The 12,886-nt window shown below is 39.8% G+C and overlaps 1 protein-coding gene and 1 further gene across 2 annotated transcripts; one reads left to right on the forward strand and one right to left on the reverse strand.

The window, feature by feature from the left end:
- Positions 1-12,886, forward strand: part of Tcra (T cell receptor alpha chain) — a 1,796,232-nt gene that overhangs the window by 57,744 nt on the left and 1,725,602 nt on the right.
- Positions 4,225-9,985, reverse strand: Olfr1507 (olfactory receptor 1507). 2 transcript variants are annotated; one of them, NM_001170918.1, is made up of 2 exons: positions 9,419-9,985; positions 4,225-5,262 (listed from the first exon to the last, which is right to left on the reverse strand). In NM_001170918.1, exon 2 carries the CDS (start codon positions 5,250-5,252, stop codon positions 4,311-4,313), a length of 942 nt encoding a protein of 313 aa, NP_001164389.1. In that variant the 5' UTR covers positions 5,253-5,262; positions 9,419-9,985; the 3' UTR covers positions 4,225-4,310. The 2 variants fall into 2 exon arrangements, with proteins under 2 accessions (NP_001164389.1, NP_065258.2); NM_020512.2 differs by lacking the exon at positions 9,419-9,985 and having other exon boundaries at positions 4,225-5,336.

Genomic DNA, 12,886 nt, shown 5'->3' on the forward strand with positions numbered 1-12,886 from the left:
AGAAACCATGTCATCCTCCTGAAACCTGGTGCTTGAGTTGTGTTTGTTGAATGTCTGGGTCATATTGTGCATTGGATGTCTGGACCACAAAACTGTGATGCAATGTTTATGGTGTTTAAAGCAGTAGGATAGAGTAGTTGATTATAGCACCAATACAAACGTTAGTGCCCGTCCTACCCTAAAAGAACATACATCATTGTTGTGTAACATTCCCAGTAATATTTTAAAATTTATTTAGAAAATATTGTGTAATTTAGTTGATGAAAGACAGTCTGGATATAACTTCTAAACTTATATTTAAGAATTTAGGAAGGCCCATTGGTCATGCAAACTTTATATGCCTCAGTACAGGGAAATGCCAGGGCCAAGAAGTGGGAGTGGGTGGGTAGGGGAGTGGGTGGGGGAGCGTGTGGGGGACTTTTGGGATAGCATTGGAAATGTAAATGAAATAAATACCCAATTAAAAAAAAAAGAAACACACACGGGTAGGGATGGCATCTATAAACCAAGAACCAAAGGTTAGAAATTAAGATAAGCAAAGAGAGGCCACAGTCACTCTGGGGGTAGCTATTCTTATATATGACAAAGAAGGTTTTAAAACTAATCATGACAGGGTTATTGTTATATCAGATAGGGGGACAGAGTTCACACAGATACCAGGAGATAGGGAATATGCATTCTTATCAATGACACATAGAACCTTCTACACAATTGATGGCATTATAGGCCACAAAGCAAACCTTAATAAATAAATAAAGCCCATTTCCCTGCAACCTAAAGGTTCCACAACTTTTCAAAACAGAGCCCCTAGCTGAGGATCCAGTGTGAGTCCATGGGATTCCCAGTCAAATCATGAAGGCGCCTGTGTTTTCTAGCGTGTACTAGCGATCACATTAAATTCTTATCGCAGTTAACAAATTCAGAAAAACTGAGGATACAAAGTTAACACACTATAATTGGTAGGATTTCATACTCTGTCAATGAGTAATGCAGGAAATAAGCAAACAACGCCATTGACAACATAGAAATAAAATGCTTAGGGATCAATTGGCTCCAAGAAATGGAAGATCTCTGTACCAAAAACTACATAACACTGTGGATGTAGGTTAAAGAGAACAGACAAATATGAACATCCGTACTTATTCAGGAAAGAGTTGCTATGTTTAAATCTCAGTGCTACCTAACATGTAATGAAATCCCTGGTAAAAATCTCAGTGGGGTTTATCAGAAGTAGAAAAATATATGCCAAAACACACACACACAAAAAAAAGAAAAGAAAAGAAAAAAGAATTTAGGAAAGAATAATTACACCTTACATTGTGTACATTTGTATGCATTGATGTTCAGACCCATTGATATCTATTATATAGAAAAAAGTCTCTAATATCTTATTTGTTCATTTACTTCATGGCAATATTAAAATATTTCTCTATTGCATAGAATGTTGTGTCTGAAAGATTCAGTGGTTGAAGAAAAATCAGCAATAAGAGTCATGGTCTTTTGAGTTATTCAAGGTGTTACAGGCTTGTAAGCATAACAACATGGTTGGTGAGGGCAAGGGGATAATGAACTAAAGGTTAGCCTCAGCTATATAGTGCATTTGAAGAGAGCCTGGACTATAGCAGATCCCATGTCAAGAAACCAAACTCCCCTAAATCAAACAAAAATTTAAGATATTTTAATTTTGTAATTGCATAGCTATACACATTGTTAATCTTTTGTCAGAGTCTTAAATAATTTCTGTGAAATGGAGAATACCTGTTTTACTTTATGTCTCTAGAAAGTTGTGAAGATTCATACAATTGCAAACAGTAGTGACCATTCACAGGTGACAACTTTAGTGACTGCTAGGCAACAATGGGTGATGTTGCCTTTTCTATCAACAGCATGTGATTCTCTTCTGATTCCTGCATAAAGAGGCTCCGTTTGTGCTCCTTGGAAGTCTATTCTCACATCTGTCATTGCCTATAGGAAAAGGACATTTGTTTTATATGAACCTTATGATTTTAGAACTTGGATCATTTTTTTGTACCAGGCAGGAGAACAAATATGGTTTAATGGTATCCAGGGAGTTAGGTTTGGGGAAAGAAAGCATGGCATTGATGAGCTGATGTGTCTATGGGAAATTAACATGCCCTACCTTAGGGTACACCCTGTACCCTATGCTTCCATAGCCAAAGCTCAGAACAACTGAAATATCTTTTGAAGCTCAAGTCACCTACTAGTCCATTTACAGGCAAAAGGACCATTAAAAGTAGAGATGGCTATTTTGGCCCAGGGATTTATTGGTGGCATCCTCACTGATAGTTGATGGCTCAGGAGATCCAGGTTGAACTGCAGTGTGACTCTGACTGATGGAGTCACAATGTATGTCTGATTTCCAGTATGTCATGCTCCTTTGTAAATACAGATTCTTATATAGTCCAGGCAAACCTTAAAATCAACAAGTAGCTCAGGCTGACTGTGAAGTCATGATCATCTTGCCTCTACATTGTAAATGCTGGGGTGACGACTGATGCCACCATGTCAGGCCACTTTCTTCTTGTACATGTATATGTATATGTGTATGTGTATGTGTATGTGTAGGTGTATGTGTATGTGTATGTGTGTGTGTGTGTGTGTGTGTACGTGTGTATGTGTATGTATTTGTATATGTATATGTGACATAATTCTTTGCTAATTCCATTTGTCACATGTCTCTCTGCTGTGGTGCAGGTCACCCCAAAACAAATAAAGGCGCTGGAAATAGACCATGTACTCATGTTGGTGTTCTCCTCCAGCACTTGAAACATCATCAAGTGACTATTAGTAGTTTAGTAGTAAATGCTTAGTTGGGTTAGTTCTTTACATAATAAATAGACCAATTGAGCCCTGGTGGCTCATGACTGTAACTCTAGTGTCTGGGACTTAAAGAAAAGGGGATCAGGAGTTTAAGAGCAGGCTGAGCTACTTGAAAGCCTATTTCAAAAACAACACCATGAAGTTTACTTTACCTAACAAAAACCAAACATCATTTCTCTGCTTTTTATTTTATGGCATCTTTTTATTTTATGGAAAAAACTCTAAACTCTTTGAGTGAATACAGATATATATATATATATAATTTTTTTTAAACTTCTACAATGCCCCTTTCCTGCCAGCCTGCCCTCCTATCTGGGCTAAAAACCACAGTGGTTGCTACTTCTGAGAACAAGTCATCTCTCCTAAGAGAGGTTTTGCACCTGCCATTTCCTCTGCCTTGACTGTTTTCTGTTTCTGATTTTCATGGCTGGTTCCTTTTCCATGTTTCACACCTCAGCTAAAATGGGACTTCCTCAAGGAGGTTTCTCTGGACTGCTCAGTGTAGTGTCCACCTCCCCTGCATGGTCATGGTGCTCACTCTATTCCCCAACAGGATTTTGCTGCATCTGTAACCCCATTTAGTTGTTCACATTGTGCTTCTTCTTTGTACTCTACTGCACACTCCATGTAGGACTGTCTATTTGTTGCATTTGTAACTACAAATCTAGTGTCCAGCACAAATTTGATGCTCAGGAAGTATTTGTGAAATGAGAAATATGTCTCCCTTTCATTACTCCGATGGCAGATTTGGATGAACTCTCAAGAGGATTAGTGACTTTAGTGGTTCAGAACCTTTCTTTGTCAGTAGTTAAACTCAAATGTCCTTTGATTCATTTACTCACTTTTGGTATGTCATCTATGCAAATGTCAGAATGAATAATGTAAGTGAGGTGACAACTGAAAAGCAGGAGATAATGAATTCGGGTTGGTATTTTCTCCCAGCTCTTGGAGCAATGATGGGTTGATGGATTTGATTGAAATCCAAACCCAATTTTGTGACTCTTTTTTGTGCCAGAGAGAGAGAGAGAGAGAGAGAGAGAGAGAGAGAGAGAGAGAGAGAGAGAGAGAGAGAGAGAAGAAAGAATGTGTGTTTGAAGTAGTTTGAAGTAGGGAATGCAACCTGGGCCTCTTATATGCCAAGTACATATTCTGCACTGAGCTACATTCTGGGCCACTGAGTCCTATCTTTATGATCTTGTAGCAGGGTAACTTTCAGCATGGTATTTGCTCAGAGTGAGTTTTTGCTTCTTTGTAGTTAGATGAGCATGTAACTACTGCTGTAGAGAAAGTTAAGTAAGTGATTAGTCCCTATGACAATGTCTAGAATATGGAAAATATTACTAGTTACAGCAGTTACTTTGATTGATATATATAGGATCAGAATGAAATGTTGTCATGTCATCTGTTAAATACAATATATAGTTGCTTCTTTGATTTAGATTACCAAGAATCCTAAGCACTTATCATTTTCACTTTTCTTTCCCCTCTTTTCTCCTGATTAACTTCTTCAAGGCACTCTTCATGTCCTCATTCCTAAAGGTGTAGATTATGGGGTTCAGCAGAGGGGTTATGGCCGTGAAAAATGCAGATACAATCTTGTCCTCTGGAAGGCTGATGGCTGGGCGTGAGTAGATGAAGATACAGTGTCCCAGAAACAGAGTGACTACGGTGAGATGGGCTGCACAGGTGGACAAGGCTTTCCTCTTGCCGTCAGAGATCTGTTGCCTCAGACTCACAAGGATGACTGCATAGGACACTACAATAATCACAAAACATACCATAGAGATCATCCCACTGTTGGAGACAACGAGAATCTCAGTGATACGGGTGTCAGTGCAGGCCAGTTCGATCACCTGAGGTACATCACAGAAGAAGCTGTCAAGCTCATTAGGACCACAGTAGGGCAGCTTGATGGTGAGTGAGGTGAAAGATATGGAGTGTATGGTCCCTGCTGTCCACATGGCCCCTCCTAGCACCATACACACCTTCCAGTTCATTATTGTCATATACCTCAAAGGTTTACAAATGGCCACATAGCGATCATAGGCCATGACAGTAAGAAGGAAGATCTCTGTGCAGGCAAAGAGATGCAGGAAAAATATCTGGACCACACAGTCATCAAAGGAAATGAGCTTTTCTTCTGAGAAGGTGTCACTTAGCATCTTTGGGACAGTGACAGTGGAATGGCAGACATCAATAAAGGACAGATTGCTGAGGAAGAAATACATGGGAGTATGGAGTCGGTGGTCGTGTATGATTGTTATGACAATGAGGATGTTACCAACCAGTGTCAGGACATAGAAAATGAGGAATATGAAAAAAATAGCCATCTGTACTTTCGGATTTGTAGATAAACCTGTGAGCCGAAATGACATCACTGAAGTTTGGTTGATGAGGACAGCCTTTTCCATTCTTTTAGTTCTTTGTCAAAAATTTAAGGAAAAAACATGAAACAAATGTAACACTTAACATATACATTAATCATTTGGTCCCTTAATTTTTTTTGGTCGTTTACGATGACACCTACATCTAGAACCTATGAGCCAAGTATCTAGTTTATTTCCCATTCTCCTCTTTCTTCCCTCTTCCCTTGATGCTGGGGATTTGATAGAAGCTCACACAAATTAAGTGCTTGCTTTGTCTCTGAGCTACAGCTCCTGTCTTGTGTTTCTTAAAAAAACAAAGCAAAACAAAACAAAACAAAACAAAAAAAAAAAAAGAAAAGAAAAGAAAAAAAGAAAAAGAAAAAGAAATGCTCTGTAGGGGCTCACAGAGACTGAACTGACAACTAAAGATTTTGCTAGGAGCTGACCTAGATCCTCCACACATGTTACAGTTGTGTAGCTTGGTCTTCTTGTGGGACTCCTAACTTTGTAAGCAGGGGCTGTTTGTCACTCTGTTGCCTGTGTTCAAACCCTTTTCTCCTACTGGGTTGCCTTTTCCAGACTTAATATTAGAGGTGCCTAGTCTTTCTGCAACTTGATATGCCAGGGCTGGTTGAGATCCACGAGAGGCCCTTTTCTGAAGAGAAAAAGAATGGATGAGGGGGAAGGGGGTGGGGAGGTACTTGCAAGAAAGGAGTGAAGGGAAACTGTGGTCATTATATAAAACAATCTAAATAAACAAATAAATAAAAATAAATAAATAAAACATAAGACTACACCATGAGCCCTCCAGTAGATTTAGACTTAGAACTAGTATTTCTGTAGGAATATAATAACTATTTCCAAAAATGTGTGTGTGATATTCTCTTGGGCGTCTATACATAATACCTTCTCTTAACTCTAAAGCATATAGCCAGATGCTTTGAAATATTAGATTATAACAGAAAAGCAGCAAAGAAGCAAGGACTACGATTAATGCTCTTCAAATTCAAAATAAATAGTGTCTTCTTGCGAGACAGTTAGGTGTAATGTAGACATAGTTGCAAATGAAACAATTTTCTCAATTATTTTAGCTCCCATTTAACAATAATAAGGGTCAATCCTCAAAGACCCTCCACAGTGTAGCAAATATAACTTTGGCTCTATGACATCTTCTCTGGAGCCAAAGAAATATACGTTAAGGGGAAGACATAAGAAATCTGTATGTACAGTGGGTGTTGGGGGTCTTCCAGAGACCCGCTCAGGACAGAGAGACCAATTGCAGCAACTGTTGGGGGAACTGCTAGCAGACAGCCCTCAGCTGTTACGCTGCTTTGATAAGTGTCTTATCTGTACACCTTGGAAGGCAGCTCCAGTTCAGCCATTGGTAGGATAAAGAGAGTTTCTCGTTCCCCAAGTCAGGATAAGTGTAATAGACCATCCTGGCTTTAGCCTTCTCACCGACCTGAGTGGAGCCACTGAGACCACAGAGGAGGACATCTCTTCCCTTCACTCAGCTAAGCTTCCTTCTTCCAAGGGGGGTGGTTCTTATAGTGCTCCTAATAAACAAACATTCTTCACTCTCAAAAAAATTCTTCTTGGAGCGCCTTCCCTAGATGTTAAACCCACACTTTGGAAATAATGCTGTAGTGAGCCTTGATTTACCAAGAAATTAAAGATCACCTTGAAGAGGAAGGTGGAGATGCATCAGTGTTTAGTTACTTTATATATATATTTCTGGAGACAAGAGTGTCAACTAACTCAGACTTGCTATATAGTTGAGGGTGTCCTTGAACTCCTGATCCTTCTGCCTCCTTTCCCACCTGCTGAGTTTGCTGGTGTGTGCTGGTGTGTGCCTTTGCAACCAGCTCAGGTTATGGATTAAGGTTATCCATGCTCTAAATAGGTCCTTTAAGGTCCATAAACTTGGCCTTTAAATATAGTCTCTATTGTTTTCTCATTGATTGTACTTTCCACTAGCCCACATCTCTTCTCCCCTGGTGGCTTTGCCCAGGTGTTGGGAACTTGACATTCACAATGCCAGTATTTGAGGACCACAGCCATTCGCCATGCTGCTGGACAGATGGTCATGTGGCTGTGATGTTTGTTGAGAAGTTCCTTAGAGAAGGCTGCACAAACCTAGGAGCCCTAAGATGCAGACAGGTTTGTCCTCAACCTGGAGGTCAAGGTTCAGGCTTAGCAACATCTGTGTGTTGACTAGATCATCCCAGCTTTTCAGATTCTCATTCTGTTGTTTGATTTACAGGTCTGTGAGTAAATCCAAAGAAGCTGTTTTATTTACTTTTTAAAATGAGCTTTCCTCTGATCCAAGTATCACTACTACTTTAAAAGATTTTATTTACTGATTTATTATCTATGTACCATCTATCTATCTATCTATCTATCTATCTATCTATCTATCTATCTATCTATCTATCTATCTATCTATCCATGCAATTATGTATAGATATATCTATGCTTCCATATATCATCTATATCTATCCATGCAATTATATATAGATGTATTGTATGCATATATATATATGTTTCATGTGCATGGATGTTTTGCCTGCATATGTTAATGTGCACCATGAATGCCTGGTGCCCATGGAAGTCAGAAGTGGGCATCAGATTCTTCGGTGGAGTTACAGATGCTTATAAACTTCCATATAGGTGCTATCAAGAGAACCTGGGGCCTCTACAAGAGCAGTCAGTGCTCTTAATTGCTGAGGCTTCTCTCCACTACCACTACTGTTTTTTAAACAATTGTATGTTCTATATATGACTCTCAGGATTTTAGTTCTCAAAGGGAGTTGAGGGTTTAGCTTTTTTTTTTCTCTTCTTCCATTTTACAAATGGCAAAAATCAGGCCTATAGAGGTAAAGCACTAACTAGGCTCAAGGTCACACAGAATTGGACTCATAGCTGGGTCTAGAGTTCAGGTCTCCTGGCCCTGGCTTTATCCACTTCATCATTGCTCTTAACTTCTGTGGTGGCCAGCATAATAGGTCAAGCAGAGGTGTCTTAATGCCCTCTTTCTTCTCCTGGGGGTCCTGAGTCTGCTTGGTGTTTGCTCTTCAGAGAGCTCATTTCCCAGGCTTGCCCAATCTTCATGTGCTATCTTTGCACACAGCTTTCCAGTGGTGGCTCACCCAGGGAACCTGTCTGTCCCTCATAGCCCCTAATCTTGTGCTGTCTGTCCTATACCATTCCTCAGGATCAGACTCTGCTGGACAAACACTTCTTCCCAATACTGCTTAGGGGAAACTTCCCCTCTGCCCTCAGGTATGTCTAGTATTCCCTGTCATTCACAGTGCCAGCCTTATGCAAAACAGCCCTATGCTGTTTATGTCAAAAGAAAGATTAACATCAGATTGTCACAGTGAGGCACTAACCAAATAGAGCTGTGGCAAACAGGATACCTTTAGACAGGGGTCTTTCAATTAACACCTGAAACATAACTAGACTAGTATCTTGTTACAATTTACAGCAACATCTTTTTACATAGCTATGGATTAATTTCACATTTTATAATTTTTCTTAGAACATGCATTTAACATTTTTTTCTTTTGCTACAGAAAACTATTTCAGTTATTTAATTAGTGACTTACAGTCATTTTTCTTGTTTAAAAACTGAAAGTTGAAGGGTCAGGGGTTGATTTTAAATTCATCATATGACATTTGGTCTGAAGCAAAGACTTCTGCTTCCTCCTCATTGGACAGTGATATATATGGTTACCTTATCCTATCTTCTGTCAGCATTTTTCTTGGACTTATGTGAGCTCACAGGAAAAGATGCTTGGAAAACATAATGCCCAATGATATCAAATAACTGAGGTCAAAAATATGGGTTAGAGAGATGGTTCAGAGTTAGGAGCATCTGTCACTCTCATGGAGTACCTGGGCTAGGCTCCCAGCATCCATAACTCTGGTTCCAGGGTATTTGATACCTTCCTCTGACCTCCACAGGAACTCACATGATACACACAGGCAGACAAAACACTCATACATGTAAGATAAACTAAATAAGTCAAAATCTATCTTCTCCCTCCCTCCCTCCCTCCCTCTCTCTCTCTCTCTCTCTCTCTCTCTCTCTCTCTCTCTCTCACACACACACACACACACACACCACACACAGAGTATATGTAACTATACATCTCAGGAAAATGTAGAAGGTGATGAGCAAAATAAGAAAGAATATCTATAAATCTCACCTGAATTCTTTCTGATTCTCTCAGTCCCTTCAAAGATACTTGGGTATTCTGTCTGGTAGTTTGAATACAACGAAAATTATCTTCCAGTAAAAGAAACAACTTTCTTCAAGTTGGGTAGTCAGAACATCTCGTGTTACTGTAGTCCTGGAGAGCCTGCTTGTCGTGTCAGGGCAGAGAGGCACTATTCCAGATTCCTGAGCAAACCAACCCTTTGCATCTATACTTTTTGCCCTTGTCTCACTATGCAAATAACTCTGCAGCAAGAATTTCTAGGATGGTGTTCAGCAGACTGAAGTTGTGCGACAAGGACAGTGTATCTTCTGTGTCTTTTCAGACCCAGCGATGAGGAGGGATTCCACGCTGTGAGCAACCAGTTTCAGAGCTGTACCAGTTTGTCAGGACAATTTAAAAACAAAATTGTCTGGTCACCGACTTACTCAGAACCCCAGTGTGGCTGAAGGGTCTTGTTGCACACTTTAGGTGCAAGTTCTATCATTAGTTCCAGATGCGACATTCATCTCTTAAACTCTGAAGGGGAATCATAAAGCAAGCAAACAGCTGTGGCTGGCAGCTGTTGCGTTGATGGTGTTGCACCTGGATTATCAAGGCTTTATTTCCAAGGCAACATCCAAACCATAACATCAGCTTGCCAAGTCACTAGTTAGAAAAAGTAAGTTCTGTGGCTGCTGATGTAATCGCCTTGGTTTTTCTCTCTAAGGGAAGTTAATGAAAACAAAACAAAACAAAAAACCAGACATAACTTTTACAGCTTTTTGGGGCATAGTGTATATAACTAAATTAAGTACTACTATTTAGTGACCCTATGTGAAAGCTAGGTAATGACCCTAGGCGTTGGCTCTGCATTTTCTCATTTAAGTTATATGAGATCACAGACATGAGAAGGGCAGTGGATGCGAGGTTCTGTCAGCCCTCTGATATGTAAGTGCTTTGTACAGACAAAGTTAGATAGTCTGGGTGCAACTGTAAAGGTTGTAGATGTTTGAACTTTGGGAAATGTGTAAGGTCTTTGATCCTTAGTTTCTTCTCCTTAAAGCATGAATAAGGCCAGCAAGATGGCTCAATAGGATAAGGCTTGCCATGTGCATTTGGCAACCTAAGTTTAATTCCCGGGACACCCTAAAGGTAGAAGGAAAGAACCAACTCCACAAAAGTGGAGAACTCTGACCTCCACATGTATATTATATGGTGTGTATATATGCCCACACATTCTTTCCCTCTCTTATATATGTAATAAAACAAAATTAAAAAGAAAAAATGCATAATTTTTAGAACTTTTGAGATATTTCCAAAGCGTGTGGCATTTACTGTTATGCATAAAACATGCCTTTCAGGCAAAAAGTGAAATGAAAAAAAAAAACCTACTGTCAGTTTTTTTGCCTCAAATGTTTGATACTTTAGACAATAGCAAATGTGTGTATAAATTAAAGTCTCTTGTCCTGGTTCTCCTTTTCATTTCTCTTTGTTGTAGCTATTTGAATTTATTGTTTAAATCAGTGAAGAAGAATACAAAATGGAGAGATGAATGTCACTATTTTTTTTAAAAATTAAAATGTATATATTTTAATATTTATTCATTTTTTCATATATGTGAGTGTTGCCTACAGGTATGTCTGAGCACCCCATGCATACTTTGGTACTCACTGAATCCAAAAGAGGGTGTCAGATCTCCTTACTAGACTAGACTTACAGACAGTTCTGAGTAACCATGTGGGTGCTGGGAACCGAACCCAGGCCCTCTGCAAGAGCAGCCAGTGTTTTTAACAATCTTTCTAGCCATTTACATTTGTTTGTTTGTTTATTTGTTTATTTATTTGTTTATTGAGACAGTGTTTCTCTGTGTAATAGCCCTGGCTGTTCTAGAACTTGCTTTGTAAACCTGACTGGTGTTGAACTCACTGGTATCTACCTACCTCTGAATTCAAGTACTGGGATTAAAGTGGTGTCCTACCATACCTGGCTAATTTATTTTTAACTTATTCACGACACACACAAAGTAAACATGCTATGAGGTACTGTGACTGTTTGCATATGCTTGGCCTAAGGGAGTGGTACTATTAGAAGTTGTGGCCCTGTTGGAGTAGGTGTGTCACTGTGGGTGTGGGCTAACGGACCCCCTTTCTAGCTGCCTGGAAGTCAGTCTTCCACTAGCAGCCTTCAAGTGAAGATGTAGAACTCTCAGCTCCTCCTGCACTGTGCCTGCCTAGACGTCTCTATGCTCCCACCTTGATGATAAAGGACTGGCCCTCTGAACCTGAAAGCCTGCCCCAAATAAGTCCTTTATAAGACTTGCCTATGTCATGGTGTCTGTTCACAGCAGTAAAACCCTAACTAAGACAGGTGCCATGTCATGTTTGATATGTGTTTATTTGATGTCTATATCTGATTATACATATCCATATTCTTCTCAAATATTTATCAATTTATTATAATTAAGGCCTTCAAAATTTTGTCTCACAGCAAATAAGAAACATGTAAAATTATCTATAGCAGCCATACTGTGCATGCAAAACTTTCTGTTCCTGTGTAAACTATGTACAGTTACTGTTGATCAGTTTCTTCCCACCCTTTCAACCCATCCCTTTCCCCAGCTTCAGGGAAGCTCCAGTTTAATGTCAACTCCTGTGAGATAAACATTCTAAGAATATCTAAAAATATCTAAGAAATATTCTTTTTTTTTTAATTAGGTATTTTCCTCATTTACATTTTCAATGCTATCCCAAAGGTCCCCCATACCCACACCCCATATCCCCTACCCACCCACTCCCCCTTTTTGGCCCTGGCGTTCCTCTGTACTGGGGCATATAAAGTTGGCAAGTCCAATGGGCCTCTCTTTGCAGTGATGGCCGACTAGGCCATCTTTTGATACATATGCAGCTAAAGACAAGAGCTCCCGGGTACTGGTTAGTTCATATTGTTGTTCCACCTATAGGGTTGCAGTTCCCTATAGCTCCTTGGGTAATTTCTCTAGCTACTCCATTAGGAGCCGTGTGACCCATCCAATAGCTGACTGTGATCATCCACTTCTGTGTTTGCTAGGCCCCGGCATAGTCTCACAAGAGAGAGCTATAACTGGGTCGTTTCAGCGAAATCTTGCTAGTGTATGCAATGGTGTCAGCATTTGGAAGCTGATTATGGGATGTATCCCCGGGTATGGCAGTCTCTAGATGGTCCATCCTTTCGTCACAGCTCCAAACTTTGTCTCTGTAACTCCTTCTATGGGTGTTTTGTTCCCATTTCTAAGAAAGGGTAAAGTGTCCACACTTTGGTCTTCGTTCTTCTTGAATTTCATGCGTTTGGCAAGTTGTATCTTATATCTTGGGTATCCTAAGTTTCTGGGCTATTATTCACTTATCAATGAGTACATATTGTGTGAGTTCCTTTGTGATTGGGTTACTTCACTCAGGATGATACCCTCCAGGTCCATCCATTAGCCTAGGAATTTCATAA

Source organism: Mus musculus, chromosome 14, assembly GCF_000001635.26.
Source record: "Mus musculus strain C57BL/6J chromosome 14, GRCm38.p6 C57BL/6J".
In the NCBI taxonomy this organism is placed as follows: Eukaryota; Metazoa; Chordata; class Mammalia; order Rodentia; family Muridae; genus Mus; species Mus musculus.